Here is a 15,091-nt window from a genome sequence, read left to right as displayed (position 1 = left end):
GTACCAGCACTCATGTTGAGAACTTGGGTCCCCTGACCCGCATCCCTCCTGGTGAGCCAGGTGCCACATCGAAGCAGAGAAAACACGTCTGTTAGATATTAAAGGGGTTTTCCGGGAGTTCAGTATTGATGGCCTATCCTCGGGATCTGATCGGTGGGGGTTTGACTTTCAGAACTCCCGACGATCTGCTGTTTGAAGAGGCTGCGGCCCTCTGGTGACCACAACAGCCTCTTTATAGGCCAGTGACATCACGTCCATCGGTCACATGGCTCCGTTCCATTGAAGTGAATGGGGCTGAGCTGCAATACCAAGCACAGCCACTATACAATGCATGGCGCTGTGCTTGGTATGCTGTGAGCAGGCCGTTGCGCTCACCAGGTTGCCACGTTCTCTTCAGGCAGCTGATCCACAAGGGTGCGGGAGTCGGACCCCGACGATCAGATGTCCTGAGGATAGGTCCCAGAAAACCCCTTGAATGACACATCCTGTGAGCGCCAGGACAGCATTGAAGCGCTTCCCTTACAGGCACAAGCTCAACAAATGTTTCTAAGGTTATTTGAGCTAAATAATCATTTAGTGTTTTTACCCCCCACAAGCCGTGTGCGTGTTCATTCATCTGAGTGTAATTGTGTGACACCTCTGCCCAGAGGCACGACTATCCCTGATGTCACTGCCTAATCCGCCAGGAAAACAGACATCTTCTCCAAGCCTCCTCCAGATGACATCTGCTCGCGTAGGACGGCATATGTCCCGGCAGTATTCAATAAGTGATACCTCAAGCGTTATTATTAGATCGCGCTGTGCGCAGAACGCCTCGAGCTGATTCATTGACTTCCCCGACTTTCCGCTTATCTCATTAGACTTTCTTTGTTGCCTACGTGGAGAAAGTGAAGAGCTCTCTCTTATGTGTCTATAATCTCATTGCTTAAATGTGTTTTCCACTGCTTCAAACCTTAAAGGGGTTTTTCCGAGAGTTTTATACTGATGACCTATCCTCTAAGTATCTGATCGGTGGGGGTCCGACACCCGGGACCCACGCAGATGAGCTGTTTGAGAAGGCACTGGCCCTTGCCGTAGCACCGCGAAGTACATTGTCTAGCTGCTGGGATCACAGGACGATAGTATTGTACAGGGTGTGATAGAGAAGGACAAGCATTTACAAACTGTTTGCATAGACACATATCTGTGGTTCACCCGATTAAAATGCTGTCTTTCTTTTGTCGATCCGACGCTCCTTTCCCGAGTTATGATACTTTTTTCTTAGGACTTTGGTGCAACGAGGGCGTCATCATTGCTCTCTTTGCACCCAGGCTCCGCTCATTTCTGTGGCCAGCCCCTCCCTGGCTGATTTGATTGACAGGGCTAGGCAGTGATGGAGAGACTGGTCACAGAAAGGAGCGGAGCTTGGGTTCAGCCAGGGCAAAGGCGACGCCCTCATTGCACCAAAGGCCTAATTTGCATATTAGGAAAAAGTATCATAAATCAGGAACAGAGCCTCAGGTCAACATGAGAAAATCAGATATTTAGTCAGGTGAACCACAGCTACGTGTTTATGCAAACAGCTGGATAGGGGGGGTCACTGGTGACAAATTTCCCTTAAAATTGTCGAAATTTGCTATTTATGCATGAAAGACAGTAGACTAGCAGGGGTTCCCTACATAAATAGCAACCTCTTTGCAAATCTGACAGGTGTCACTTTATGTGGTAATAACTTTAAAACGCTTTTCTGAGATTGTTTTCTCGTCACATATTGTACTTCATCACGGGCAAAATTGAGTCAAAATATTTCATTTTTATTTATAAAAAAATAAAATACAAAATGTACCAAAAATTAGCAAATTTCAATTTCTCTACTTTTATAATACATAGTAATACCTCCAAAAATAGTTATTACTTTACATTCCCCATATGTCTACTTCATGTTTGGATCACTTTGAAAATGACATTTTATTTTTGGGGGACGTTAGAAGTTCGGGTTCGGGTTATCGAAAGAATTGCATTATGGACTCCGCTACCACGGACCATAACGGAATTTAGAATCCATAAAGCGATTCTTCGATAACCCGAACTTAAAACACAACACTACGCGTGAGACTATGCGAAGTAATAACTTCGTCTCATAGGAGCCAATACATTCTAATACTGTACGTAGCGCTCGGTCCGTACAGTATTGAAACTAAGTTTTATGCAAATCGACTTCGGATGTTTCATCCGAAGCCGATTCGCTCATCCCTAGTTACGACCACCCTGCAATCCAACAGTGGTCGTTGTGCTTCCACACAATAGGAAAAGGCGCGGCCCGCGGCTCTGGAAAGAAATAGAACATGTCCTATTCTTGTCCGCAATAGCAGATTCGCAATACACTACGGACGTGTGAATGGACCCTAATGCAGACGCCCTTCAGTCTAGAGGAGGAGAGGGAGCAGTTGCAGAGCTGACAGATGCAGGAGCAAAGGAAAAATAGTAAAAAACATATAGAAATGTGGCATTATTATTATTATCATCATTATTTTTACCACACGGTGAACGCCATAAATAAATTCCACAAAATAATGTTAAAATTACAGTTTTTTTTTTTTTATCTTTCTCCCTAAAAATAGTTATTTACTACACTATATATACCCCAAAATTGTTTTATATAAAACCTACAACTAATCCCGCAAAATAAAAACAGACTGCTGGAACATATTATTGGGGAAAATATTACTGGTCCTTAAGGCTAAAATTAATGAAGCCACTAAGGGGTTAAAAATGCAATAGTGTCCCCTGAGTTGTGTGCCAACAAGATTTACTGCAGACACACATTAAAATCTACAATAAAAAAGTTACATTTCTGAGAGGGTTTTTCTAGTTTTAATGTGACGGTTAGAAGGCTGAACCCCATGGAAGTAGGAAATGTCTAACCTGGGGTGCGTCTTATAGACCTTATAATTTGAAGATTGTGCAGAAAATGAGACATTTCGGAGGCCCCCTGTAAGCATCCAGTAAAGGACTGGTGTCCTCCAGGTTGACATGAGACATCCTTCATTGTTTCTGATATCTAGTGTCTTGTTCTTGGATAGGGAAGATTATATTTGTTCTTTATCCTCAAATTGAGGAAATTTACCTGTATGATTTTTTTTTTTTGTATATTTTTTAACAGAAAAGTAATATTTGAAAAGCAATGGATATTCTTGGATAACGTCATTGGTAAACATTACGGCACAGTGTTTGAGATAACCGGAGGCGGAAATCTTCAGACCAAGAGTAATGTGGTAGCTTCCGCAGGTATGTCTTGATCTTCAGTGTGAATTGTTTTTTTCGGACAGACTCCTAAGCTAAGTTGGTTTTCTCCTCTCTAAGGGCTCATCCAGACGACCGTAGTGTTTCTGCGGTCCACAAATTTGCAAACCGCACATGTCCGGCACTATCATAGAAAATGCCTATTCTTGTCTGCAATTGCGGACAAGAATAGGACATGCTCTATATTTTTTGTGGGGCAGAACGGAACTACGGATGCGGACAGCACACCATCTTTTGTGTCCCCATCAAAATAAATGGGTCCGCACCTGTTCTGCAAAATTGCGGAACGGATGCAGACACATTCATAAGGTTGAATGAAGGAAGGAACCGGCACTCCTTTGTACTGCAATTATATCAGGTTTATTCGCCACTCATAGAAGAGGTGACGCGCGTTTCGGCACATGCAAGTGCCTTTATCAAAACAATGTGAGCAGCAGGATAGCCTAACCGCGCACCCATACCTTCACGCAGTACCGCCAGACTATTTGTAACCCACCATTCATAAGGTTGTCTGAATGAGCCCTAAAGGTACAAGCAGGTGGCGCAGTCGTGCCTGTGATGCGGCGGGGTCAGATCTGGAGAGCGGCGGCGGGGTCAGATCTGGAGAGCGGCGGCGGGGTCAGATCTGGAGAGCGGCGGCGGGGTCAGATCTGGAGAGCGGCGGCAGGCTGTTCTCTGCTGGAACTGGTGCCGCAGATGTGAAACTAGTCTAATATACAGGGAGTGCAGAATTATTAGGCAAGTTGTATTTTTGAGGATTAATTTTATTATTGAACAACAACCATGTTCTCAATGAACCCAAAAAACTCATTAATATCAAAGCTGAATATTTTTGGAAGTAGTTTTTAGTTTGTTTTTAGTTTTAGCTATTTTAGGGGGATATCTGTGTGTGCAGGTGACTATTACTGTGCATAATTATTAGGCAACTTAACAAAAAACAAATATATACCCATTTCAATTATTTATTTTTACCAGTGAAACCAATATAACATCTCAACATTCACAAATATACATTTCTGACATTCAAAAACAAAACAAAAACAAATCAGTGACCAATATAGCCACCTTTCTTTGCAAGGACACTCAAAAGCCGGCCATCCATGGATTCTGTCAGTGTTTTGATCTGTTCACCATCAACATTGCGTGCAGCAGCAACCACAGCCTCCCAGACACTGTTCAGAGAGGTGTACTGTTTTCCCTCCTTTTAAATCTCACATTTGATGATGGACCACAGGTTCTCAATGGGGTTCAGATCAGGTGAACAAGGAGGCCATGTCATTAGATTTTCTTCTTTTATACCCTTTCTTGCCAGCCACGCTGTGGAGTACTTGGACGCGTGTGATGGAGCATTGTCCTACATGAAAATCATGTTTTTCTTGAAGGATGCAGACTTCTTCCTGTACCACTGCTTGAAGAAGGTGTCTTCCAGAAACTGGCAGTAGGACTGGGAGTTGAGCTTGACTCCATCCTCAACCCAAAAAGGCACCACAAGCTCATCTTTGATGATACCAGCCCAAACCAGTACTCCACCTCCACCTTGCTGGCGTCTGAGTCGGACTGGAGCTCTCTGCCCTTTACCAATCCAGCCACGGGCCCATCCATCTGGCCCATCAAGACTCACTCTCATTTCATCAGTCCATAAAACCTTAGAAAAATCAGTCTTGAGATATTTCTTGGCCCAGTCTTGACGTTTCAGCTTGTGTGTCTTGTTCAGTGGTGGTCGTCTTTCAGCCTTTCTTACCTTGGCCATGTCTCTGAGTATTGCACACCTTGTGCTTTTGGGCACTCCAGTGATGTTGCAGCTCTGAAATATGGCCAAACTGGTGGCAAGTGGCATCTTGGCAGCTGCACGCTTGACTTTTCTCAGTTCATGGGCAGTTATTTTGCGCCTTGGTTTTTCCACACGCTTCTTGCGACCCTGTTGACTATTTTGAATGAAACGCTTGATTGTTCGATGATCACGCTTCAGAAGCTTTTCAATTTTAAGAGTGCTGCATCCCTCTGCAAGATATCTCACTATTTTTGACTTTTCTGAGCCTGTCAAGTCCTTCTTTTGACCCATTTTGCCAAAGGAAAGGAAGTTGCCTAATAATTATGCACACCTAATATAGGGTGTTGATGTCATTAGACCACACCCCTTCTCATTACAGAGATGCACATCACCTAATATGCTTAATTGGTAGTAGGCTTTCGAGCCTATACAGCTTGGAGTAAGACAACATGGATAAAGAGGATGATGTGGTCAAAATACTCATTTGCCTAATAATTCTGCACGCAGTGTAGATATATATAGTTACCATCAGAATGCATGGCTAGAAGAGAGGTGAGGAAGGAGCCTGTCCTTTCTGTAGTATGACACAAGGTTGATAAACGGGTATTCCCACCCTACATGTCGGCCCCCACAGATGTAGCAGGCGTTGAAGTCATTCCTGGCGCAGTAACACACACGCTTATCACACTGGCTTAGTTTAACAGTGAGCAGCGCGGTTAGCTGTTTTTCTCATTCCGGGCCTTTAAACCCAGGTGGATGCTGCATGTCTGTGTTGAGAATACACCATTTAAAGGGGTTGTCCCGTTAAGACAACTCATCCCCTATCCTACGTCTGATCAAGGAGGGGGGGTCCGACTGCTGACGATAATGGAAACTGGGGCCTATGTTCCCCAGTTTGTGGGGCTGGCAGAGACAGTGGAGTACAAGCTCTTGGTTGTCTCCCACAGTCCCATACAGTTGAATGGAGCAGCGGGCATGCATGTGTGTCTACCTCTCCATTCAAACGGGGCGCACATGCCCCCCTTCTTGTGATTGGCGGGGGTCCCAGCAGTCAGACCCCTGCCGATTAGTCACTTAATCTGTGGATGCGGATATGTTCTTTTAACTCATTGTAAGCCCAGTCACCATCAGCCAAAAATGGGTCAGGTCGGCAGGAACCAGCTGACTATTTCTACAAACCTGTGCAAGCTCTATGATAGATTTGTCTTCTCTTTCGCCCCCGTACTTCCATAGGATGTCAAGCCCTTCTCAGTGAATAAGTACCTGGTGCTAGAAGCTGAAATATACATACATTATACATGCGCTTCTCATTTTTCTGCTTTTAAAAATGAAATTTCCATTTCCCTTTAGAGCCTAAGGAAGCAGGTGCCGACAACCGTAATATAGTTGACGATGGCAAATCCCAAAAGCTGACGCGGGAAGACATCGAGGCTCTGAAGGAAAAGGGCATCAAAGGCCAGGTCAGTAAAACGCTTCCCTCCGCCAATAGCGGCCTCATCCATTATGTAGAGCGTGCAGCCGGAGCTCACTTCCCTTTACTTGTGCTATGTGAAAGATAAAAGTATATCATTATAGGAATTGTGTACCGTACAGTAAATGAACCCAATGCTCGGGTAGTATGTTTATGTGCCGCCAGTTCCCGGTGGCATGCTTGTGCCTGTGCCGTCTGTTCAGCTACATTTCTGACAAATCTGTCTTTCTAATGCAGTTTACATCCCATGTGAACAGGCCCCAATACCTCTGTATACTTGAACTAAACATTTTCATGACATGTCCACCAATAATTGATGGTTGGCTCTTTGTACAGTGATTTAAGCGGCTGTCATGATGGCTGAAGGAGGCAAGGGAGCGCGAGGCTATTGCATAGAGTGGGCCTATAACTGCTGTAATGCTTCCCTCTTGGTAGAAATGGCCAGAAGACCTGCCATGCTAATATCCTGCCTTAAAGGGTTTGCAACTGGATTTGAATACTTTTTTGGTTTTATGTAAATAAAAATTTAGTATAGCCGCTGAGTTATTCACTGAAATCTGTCTGTCTGTCTGGCGCCACCTGCCGTTTGTTCTTTTTCTAAATTCTCTGTCCTGCTCAATGAGATGGACGCACATGCTCAGTTTCATCCTTCAACTAGACTAGCAGCAGCAGACAGGACACGCCCTCTGTGTAAGTGCACTCCCCCTAATCTGTGATCTTGAAATAAATCTAGTGGAATAATTGTAGCAGTCAATGTGGAGATCTCTGGATCCACGTGAGGTGCAGGGCTGGATCTAGCTTTGCTAGAAAGGGATTGTCTTGTACTGTATGATACATTAATCATGGGATGACCCCTTATCAGGACACCGTATTTTCAGTTGCTCTTTAGGACATGTTACTTTTTGCGCTATTTTATATATTTTTTTTGTTTTGTTCCCTATCCCATCAGAAATCCACTGCATGCTGTACTGTTATTTGTACTGTTAAAAAAAGCAAAACCCGACCGATTTGCGATATCCATCTTGGCTCCCAACAATGCAAGTTATGGCAACAGCATGAAGAGTTTCACACACACACTCAATTTTTTATTGATATATTTGTTTATTTTTTTTCTATTATTTCATATATTTGTTTATTTTTTTCTATTATTGTAAACCTATACAGAGTTGTATCTATGGGTTTGTTACTTGTTTTTATGTAGATAAGCCAGAGGTGTAGCTAGGCTTTCCAGCACCCGGAGCAAGGGGTCAGCTTTCCTCCTTGTGTCCCCCTTTGGCCTTCTCCAGCTCCATAAAAAAAAAAATCCAGACAAATCCTTCTGTTTCCCTGATGATCGGCACATCCTGCGTTCCTCACTCACACCCATCGCGCTGATGGCTGTGCAGGGGACTCATTCCCGGACTTTCATCGATCCCCCACACAGCCTGCATAGGAGCGCCTAGACCCGCCATGGAGATCAGCGGAGCAATGAAGCAGGGAGCGGGCGGAAATAAATAGCCCAGTGGGTGCGCCCCCCCCCCAGCCTTTGCGCCCGGGGCACGTGCCCCAGCTGCCCCACCTTGCTACGCCCCTGGATAAGCCAATGGTTTGGGCTATACTTCACCTATTCTTTGAGTAAACTTTTGGTTTTGTGTAAACCTCCAGGCGTGAAGCATCCCGATCGTTGTTATCCTTGTATAGGCAGAAGGTTAATGGAGTCACCCGCTGACATAAATGAGGTGCTCTTCCAGCGGCTCGGCGTCTTGCATTGTGTACTGTCGCTGATATTGTCTGAATCCGAACATAATTACTTGCAGTGAATCTGTGTTGGTGTCAGCAAACGTTCCTGAAGAAATAATGCTTTTCAATAAAAAATGTCAGGCCTCGGGGAACGTACATTGTGGAAGCGTCATTCCTCCCAGAGCTGCAGTTCATACCACACTGCTCTGATGGCGCCATAAATAATAGCAGTGCTGCCTCTCCCACCCAGACCCCCCGAGGGGCGGCACTGTTGGACTAGAACAGCGGACCTGAGTTTTTTGTTTTATTGCGGGTGTCGGATGCTCAGGTGCTCTCTGGACTGTTTTTACATATGTTTTGTAGCGTGGATTCATATACAGCCGTTAATTCTAAGCATTTTTCCCGCAGGAAATTGTCCAGCAGCTGATCGAGAACAGTGCAACTTTTCGTGACAAGACTGAATTCGCACAAGAAAAGTATAGAAACAAAAAGAAGAAAAAGTAAGTTTTATGTGTCCACCAGCTTGTGTCCATAATGAGAATGGAAGCAGGCTTAGGCCTCGTTCGCATTTCCGTTTTTTCACCGAAAAATGCGGACAGCACACGTACCCATTAGGGATCGACCGATAATGATTTTTTTAGAGCCGATACCGATAATCTGTGAACTTTAAGGCCGATAGCCGACAATTTATACCAATATTCTGTGCATTTTCATTTTTGAAAAAAATAATAATAATTCCTACACAAATCTGCTGAAAATGAACACATTTATTGATAACGTTTAGCTTTTTTTTTTGTAAATCTTTCTTTTTCATTTATACTTAATATTTTGGCGTTTGTGTTTTTTTTTAACTTTAGCCCCTGTCCTATTCACCCTAATAGAGCTCTATCATGCTGAATAAGACTTCACACTGTCCCTGCTGCCCTGTGCATAGTACACACAGCAGCAGGGAGATTAACCGATCGGAGCCCTAGGATTACACTGCTGGGGCTCCGATCAGAAGCTGCCACTGCACCACCAATGAGGAGGAGGGGAGAGGGGACCCTGTGGCCACTGCCACCAATGACTAATACTGGGGGGCTTGGGTGAGGGTGCGCACTGCGCCACCAATGAAGATAACGCACCCATTCATTCAAATACAGAAGGCAGGTGCTGGCTGCAGAATAATATAGCCGCACCTGACCTCTGAGCGGTAGCTGCGATCCGCGGCAGTTAACCCCTGCCGCACCTGAGGTGTTAACTGCCGCGGATTGCAGCTACTTGTCATAGAGGTCAGGTGCGGCTATATGATTCTGCAGCCAGCTCCCGCCTCCTGTTGACTTTGAATGAATGAGTGAGTTAACATCATTGGTGGCGCAGTGGCCCCTCCTCTCCTCTCTCCTGATTGGTGGCAGGGGGGGGGGGGGGAGACACTGCTTCCTTCTCCCCTGTGCTGCTGAGGGAACAGCTGTCAGCACGATCCATGTTCGCGATTTGTTATCGGCAAGGTTAGATGCCGATACCGATAACTTTGAAAATCCTCAATATCGGCCGATAATATCAGTAAAACCGATAATTGGTCGATTCCTAGTACCCATTGATTTCATTGTGTCGGTTCAAACCCAGTATTTGTTTTTTACGGACTACGGGTCAGTGAAAAGAATCACGGAGGTGTGCATTACTTTAGTCCGTGATGCAGACAAAACATGCCCATGAAATCGATGTCATCCGCGTTGTGTCCGTATTGGGACCGTTTTTCACTGATAGGAGATGCTCTGAAAATTCATTTTCAGCTGAGTAGCTTTCCTAGTAAAATACATGATTTTATTTATTTTTTTAGTAAAGGGAACCGGTCACCATGAAAATGCAGTGCAGTCTGCAGGCTGCATGTTATAGAGCAGGAGGAGCTGAGCAGATTGGTGTATGGATTTATGGGAAAAGATCCAACAAATGTATACATAGAAAGTTCTCATTCTCAGCTTAGTCATGTGGGCGGTCTTATCAGTGATTGACTGCGCTCAGCTCCTCCTGCTCTATCACATACTGCCTGCCATTTGCATTGTGTTTTCAAAGTGCCAGGTTCCCATTACCAAGTTTTAGCAGTTGTCTAAACTTAGAGGGGTTAACCAATCCCTATAATGACTCCCAGAATTCCCAGGCCCCACCTCTCCCCGCCACCCGCATACCTCCAGATCCCTGCTCGGCCGCCGCTACATCTCCCTGACGCGCAAATAAAAACACCCAATGAAGCGGGGGCGCAGCCAATAGCAGGCCGCGACTGTGACAGCCTCCCTAGCGTTACCTCCGATGCTAGGGAGGCTCGTCCCTGTCACGGCCTGCTATTGGCTGCTCCCCTCGTCAACTGATGTTTTGATCCGCATAACGGGGAGATGCAGTGGCGGCTGTGCAGGGATCCGGAGCGACGCAAGTGCTGGGGAGCAGGTAAGTATGCTGTAGAGCAGGGGCCCGGGCATTCTGGGGGTCATTATAGGGATTGGATAACCCCTTTAAGAAGCACATGGCTTCGAGTAATATTGCACCTAAGCCCCTTTCACTTCAATAGTTCTCAGCTGTAATACCGCATACAACCTTTGGCCAGGTGTGGCACTGTTTCTAGAAGAAAGCAGACCGGTTTTTCTAATCTTGTTAATGCCTTTAAAGATGTTGTCTCACTTCAGTAAGTGGCATTTATCATGTAGAGAAAGTTGATACAAGGCACTTACTAATGCAGTGCTTCTCAATTATTTTCTGTCATGCCCCCCCCCCAGGAAGAAGAAAACATTTCGCGCCCCCCGCGCGACTGTAAATAGTATCATTTGTCTAAAAATTGTTATAAGTACACCTCTGCATAACACTGTATCCTTATTAACGTATAAGAGAATAAAAAAAGAAAGAAATGTGGATCGGACACACACTTATGGGGGGATCTGTGGATGACGGACACTTATGGGGGGATCTGTGGATGACGGACACTTATTGGGGGATCTGTGGATGACGGACACTTATGGGGGGATCTGTGGATGACGGACACTTATGGGGGGATCTGTGGATGACGGACACTTATGGGGGGATCTGTGGATGACGGACACTTATGGGGGGATCTGTGGATGACGGACACTTATGGGGGGATCTGTGGCTGGCACTGTTACAGGGGGATCTGTGGCTGGCACTGTTATATATGGCTGGCACTGTTATATATGTGCCATCCACAGACCCCCCACCCCATAACAGTGCCATCCACAGTGCCCCCCCCAGCCCATAACAGTGCCATCCACAGACCCCCCCACCCCTTAACTGTGCCATCCACAGATTCCGTGTGCCCGCCGCCGCCGTTTAAAGTTATTAAACATGCCCCCCTCACTCCTAATAGTACCGTATATCCGAATTTCTTCTGTACAATGCCGGCAGGCGGGCCGGGCGGCCGGCGCGTCCCTCAGTGACGTCACTTGTCTGCGCCGCCTGCTTCATTCATAAAGCAGGCGGCGCAGGCACGTGACATCACTGAGGGACGCGCCGGCCGCCCGGCCTGCCTGCCGGCATTGTACAGAACAAATTCGCACACCCCAAAGGCCAGCCCTGAACGAGCCCCCCTTTACGGAGCCTGGCGCCCCCCCAGGGGGGCGCGCCCCACTATTTGAGAAGCACTGTACTAATGTATTGTGATTGTACATATTGCTTCTTTTGCTGGCTTGATTAATTTTTCTCGCCCATATTCCTTGGGGGACACAGGAAACCATGGGTATAGCTCTGCTCCCTAGGAGGCGTGACACTAAGTGAAAGCTGTAAGCCCCTCCTCCATCAGCTATACCCTTCAGCCTGGAGAAGAGACTGCCAGTTTTTGCTTAGTGTCCAAGGAGGCAAGACACCCCCTGCTTATGCAGGGTTGTTTTCCTATGATTTTTTATTTTTGCGTTATTTGTTGTTTTTAATTCGGTTTTTTTTCTACTTACAGGGACAACAGAGGCGCATTAGACCCCTCTGTTTCTCCCGGGGTTGAGTTGCGCCAGTGCCGGTAATTCCGCACTGCCGCCTCCCCCACAGAAGACAAGGTGGACCAGGGCAGCCTCGCTCCCCTGCGTCCCGCCAGCTCAGGGTCGCCCGCACGCCAAGTCCCTCCCCCGGCTTCCTGCCACTGCGGTGCCAGGAGCTGAAGGGGCGACCCCGCTGGATGGATTGAGGGTGAAGACAGCGTATGGTGAGACAGGCTGCTCCAGCCTCCCCTTCCTCCCTCCCACCGCTGCTAAGGCCTCCTGGGCTCCCATGGCCACTGTTACTACATGGCCACTGCTACATCGTGCGCCCACCCCTCCCCCCCCCCCCCGGGCATATATCGGACCGTTACCGGGCAAGGGGAGTTTATCTGGGCAAGTCCTTGGCAGGGACGCTGCCTTCTGCCACATCCAGGCGCGGAGGGGGCCGCTTTTCTTGGCGTGAACGGCGCCATTTCAGGCCGGCACTTCATCATTCTTGGGGGTTAAGATCATTTTGCCGCGCGCGCGCGGCTCTGCTTCAGAGCGGCAGGGAGGGGGCGGAGCTTCCTACATGCGCTCCGCTACTTCCGGGTTCATCGCACAGTGCTGCGTGGAATCCTCTCTGCAGTGCGATCCGAAGCCGGTGCTGCTGCCTCTCCTCCACAGCCTCCTCAGTCTGTTCCCCTTACCGCTGCCGCTTGCATCATCCGGGTCTGGTAGGACTTTTAACCCCCTCCGTGCCACAGTACTGTCGCTTGGGTGTTATCCCCGTTTCTTTCCTTGGGGTCTCCCACTTTAAGTGCAACACCTTTGTTCCACCATGTCAGACCCTTCTGCAGCCGCCAAGCCTTGGTACCATGCCTGTACTGCTTGTAGGGAACCCTTTCCCCGGGGGCAGTCTGATCCGCACTGTACTGCATGTCGGGCTCCACCGCAGCCTCAGTCGCCCGCTGTGTCGCTCCCTGCTGCCTCTGACCCGCCTGACTGGGCTAGATCCCTGTCCCAGGCCGTGGAAAGCCTCACTCATGTCGTGGGCCGCCTAATAGACAGGCCGCCTACCCCGCAGGACGCCACTCTTACTGTCGCGCCCTCCGGGTCCACAGCTTCTGCCGCTGCAGCGGGTTCACTCTCCTTTAGTGACCCCTCCCGAGCTAGGCACTCTCAGAAGCGTATTAGAGTAGAGCGAGCCTCCTCCTCGGACGCCTCCCTCTCCCCGCCACGCGTGCGCACCCAGACGAGCCTCTCCTCTCCAAAGGATTCGCTCTCTGAAGGTGAATTGGCGGTTTCAGATTTGGAAATGGACTCGGCCCTGCCGTCCAAGCTAGCCTCAGCGATGGGTCAACTCATCTCTGATATTCGTGACACCTTTAAGGTGCAGGATGATCCCCCTAGCTCGGACGCAGCTAGCGTCTCATTTATCAGACCCAGGCAGGTCTCAAAAGTCTTCCCAATCCACTCTGATTTCTCCTCTGTGGTGTCTAAGGCTTGGGCTCGACCGGACGCCCGTTTTGTCAACCCCAAGAAGCTGGACATTTGCTATCCTTTTCCAGCAGATGTCGTGGCCACATGGTCTTCCCCACCCAAGGTGGACCCCCCTGTGGCCCGGCTGTCGAAGAACACGGCCATCCCTGTTCCCGACGGGTCCTCTCTTCAGTCAGCGGAGGACCGTCGCATGGAGACCCTTTCTAAGGGCATTTTTGCTGCCTCCGGTTCTGCTCTCAGACCGGTTTTTGCCTCTGCTTGGGCAGGGAAAGCAATCTCTGCTTGGGGTGCGCAGCTGGAACAGGAGTTGGACTCGGACGTCCCTATCCAGGACCTGCGTTCCTTGGCCCAGCTTATTGTTCGGGCCGGGAATTTTGTTTGTGAGGCCTCCCTTGATGCGGGAGCCCTTATTGCACGCTCCTCCGCCCTGGCAGTTTCCGTCAGGAGGGAGCTCTGGCTGAAGGTTTGGAAAGCGGACGCTGCCTCCAAACGTTCCTTGGCGGGGCTACCGTTTGCGGGTTCCCGCCTTTTCGGGGTCCGCCTAGACGAACTTATTTCGGAGGCCACGGGTGGTAAAAGCACCCATCTTCCTCAACCCCAAGCCAGGGGCGCCCCCCGCGGACGCCCTGGTGCGTCTCGTTTTCGGTCCTCCCGCAGGGCCTCTGGGGCTCCCACCACAGCTGCCGCTTCGGCTCCTCCCCAGGATAAGCATAGGAAGCCGTTTTTTTCGGGCGCAGCCCTCCTGGCGCAAGCCGCAGGCTGCCCGCACACCCGCAGCAAAGCAATCCTCTGCCTGAAGGCGCGCCCCCACCCACCCGGGTGGGGGGCCGGCTCCTCCTTTTCAGGGACGTCTGGTTGGCTCACGTCTCCGACGCCTGGGCCCTCGAAATTGTGTGCTCCGGATACAAAATCGAATTTGCATCCTTCCCTCCAGATCGGTTCTTTCGCTCCCGCCTGCCACGGGACCCGAAACGCGCGGTTGCGTTCTCCGCGGCCGTTCAAGCCTTACTGGACAGGGGGGTGATTACCCCCGTTCCTCTAGAGGAAAGGTTCCAAGGGTTCTACTCGAACCTCTTTGTAGTTCCCAAGAAGGGAGGTTCCATGCGGCCCATTTTGGACCTCAAAAAGCTCAACCGTTTTCTCCTCCTTCGACGGTTTCGGATGGAGTCCCTCCGTTCCGCGGTGGCTTCCCTGGAGCAGGGAGATTTCATGTCTTCCATCGATATACAGGATGCCTACCTCCATGTTCCGGTAGCCCGGTGTCACCATCGCTTCCTCCGGTTCGCCGTGGGGGACCTCCACTTCCAGTTTGTCGCCCTTCCCTTTGGGCTGGCAACAGCCCCCCGGGTGTTCACCAAGGTCCTGGCCCCGGTTTTGGCCTTACTCCGTTCCAGGGGTGTTTTTCTGCTACCGTAC

General features: G+C 48.8%; 1 protein-coding gene across 1 annotated transcript in view; it reads left to right on the top strand.

Moving 5' to 3' along the window:
* The window catches only part of TRMT6 (tRNA methyltransferase 6), a 50,223-nt gene that overhangs the window by 2,702 nt on the left and 32,430 nt on the right, over positions 1-15,091 (top strand). The window contains exons 2-4 of the mRNA XM_040429773.1: positions 3,143-3,267; positions 6,404-6,513; positions 8,652-8,743. Coding sequence (XP_040285707.1) covers positions 3,143-3,267; positions 6,404-6,513; positions 8,652-8,743 — 327 coding nt within the window. The remainder of the gene's footprint in view (positions 1-3,142; positions 3,268-6,403; positions 6,514-8,651; positions 8,744-15,091) is intronic.

Source organism: Bufo bufo, chromosome 4, assembly GCF_905171765.1.
Source record: "Bufo bufo chromosome 4, aBufBuf1.1, whole genome shotgun sequence".
In the NCBI taxonomy this organism is placed as follows: Eukaryota; Metazoa; Chordata; class Amphibia; order Anura; family Bufonidae; genus Bufo; species Bufo bufo.
Note: the sequence above shows the minus strand (reverse complement) of the source record. Positions and strands in the feature narration are given on the sequence as shown.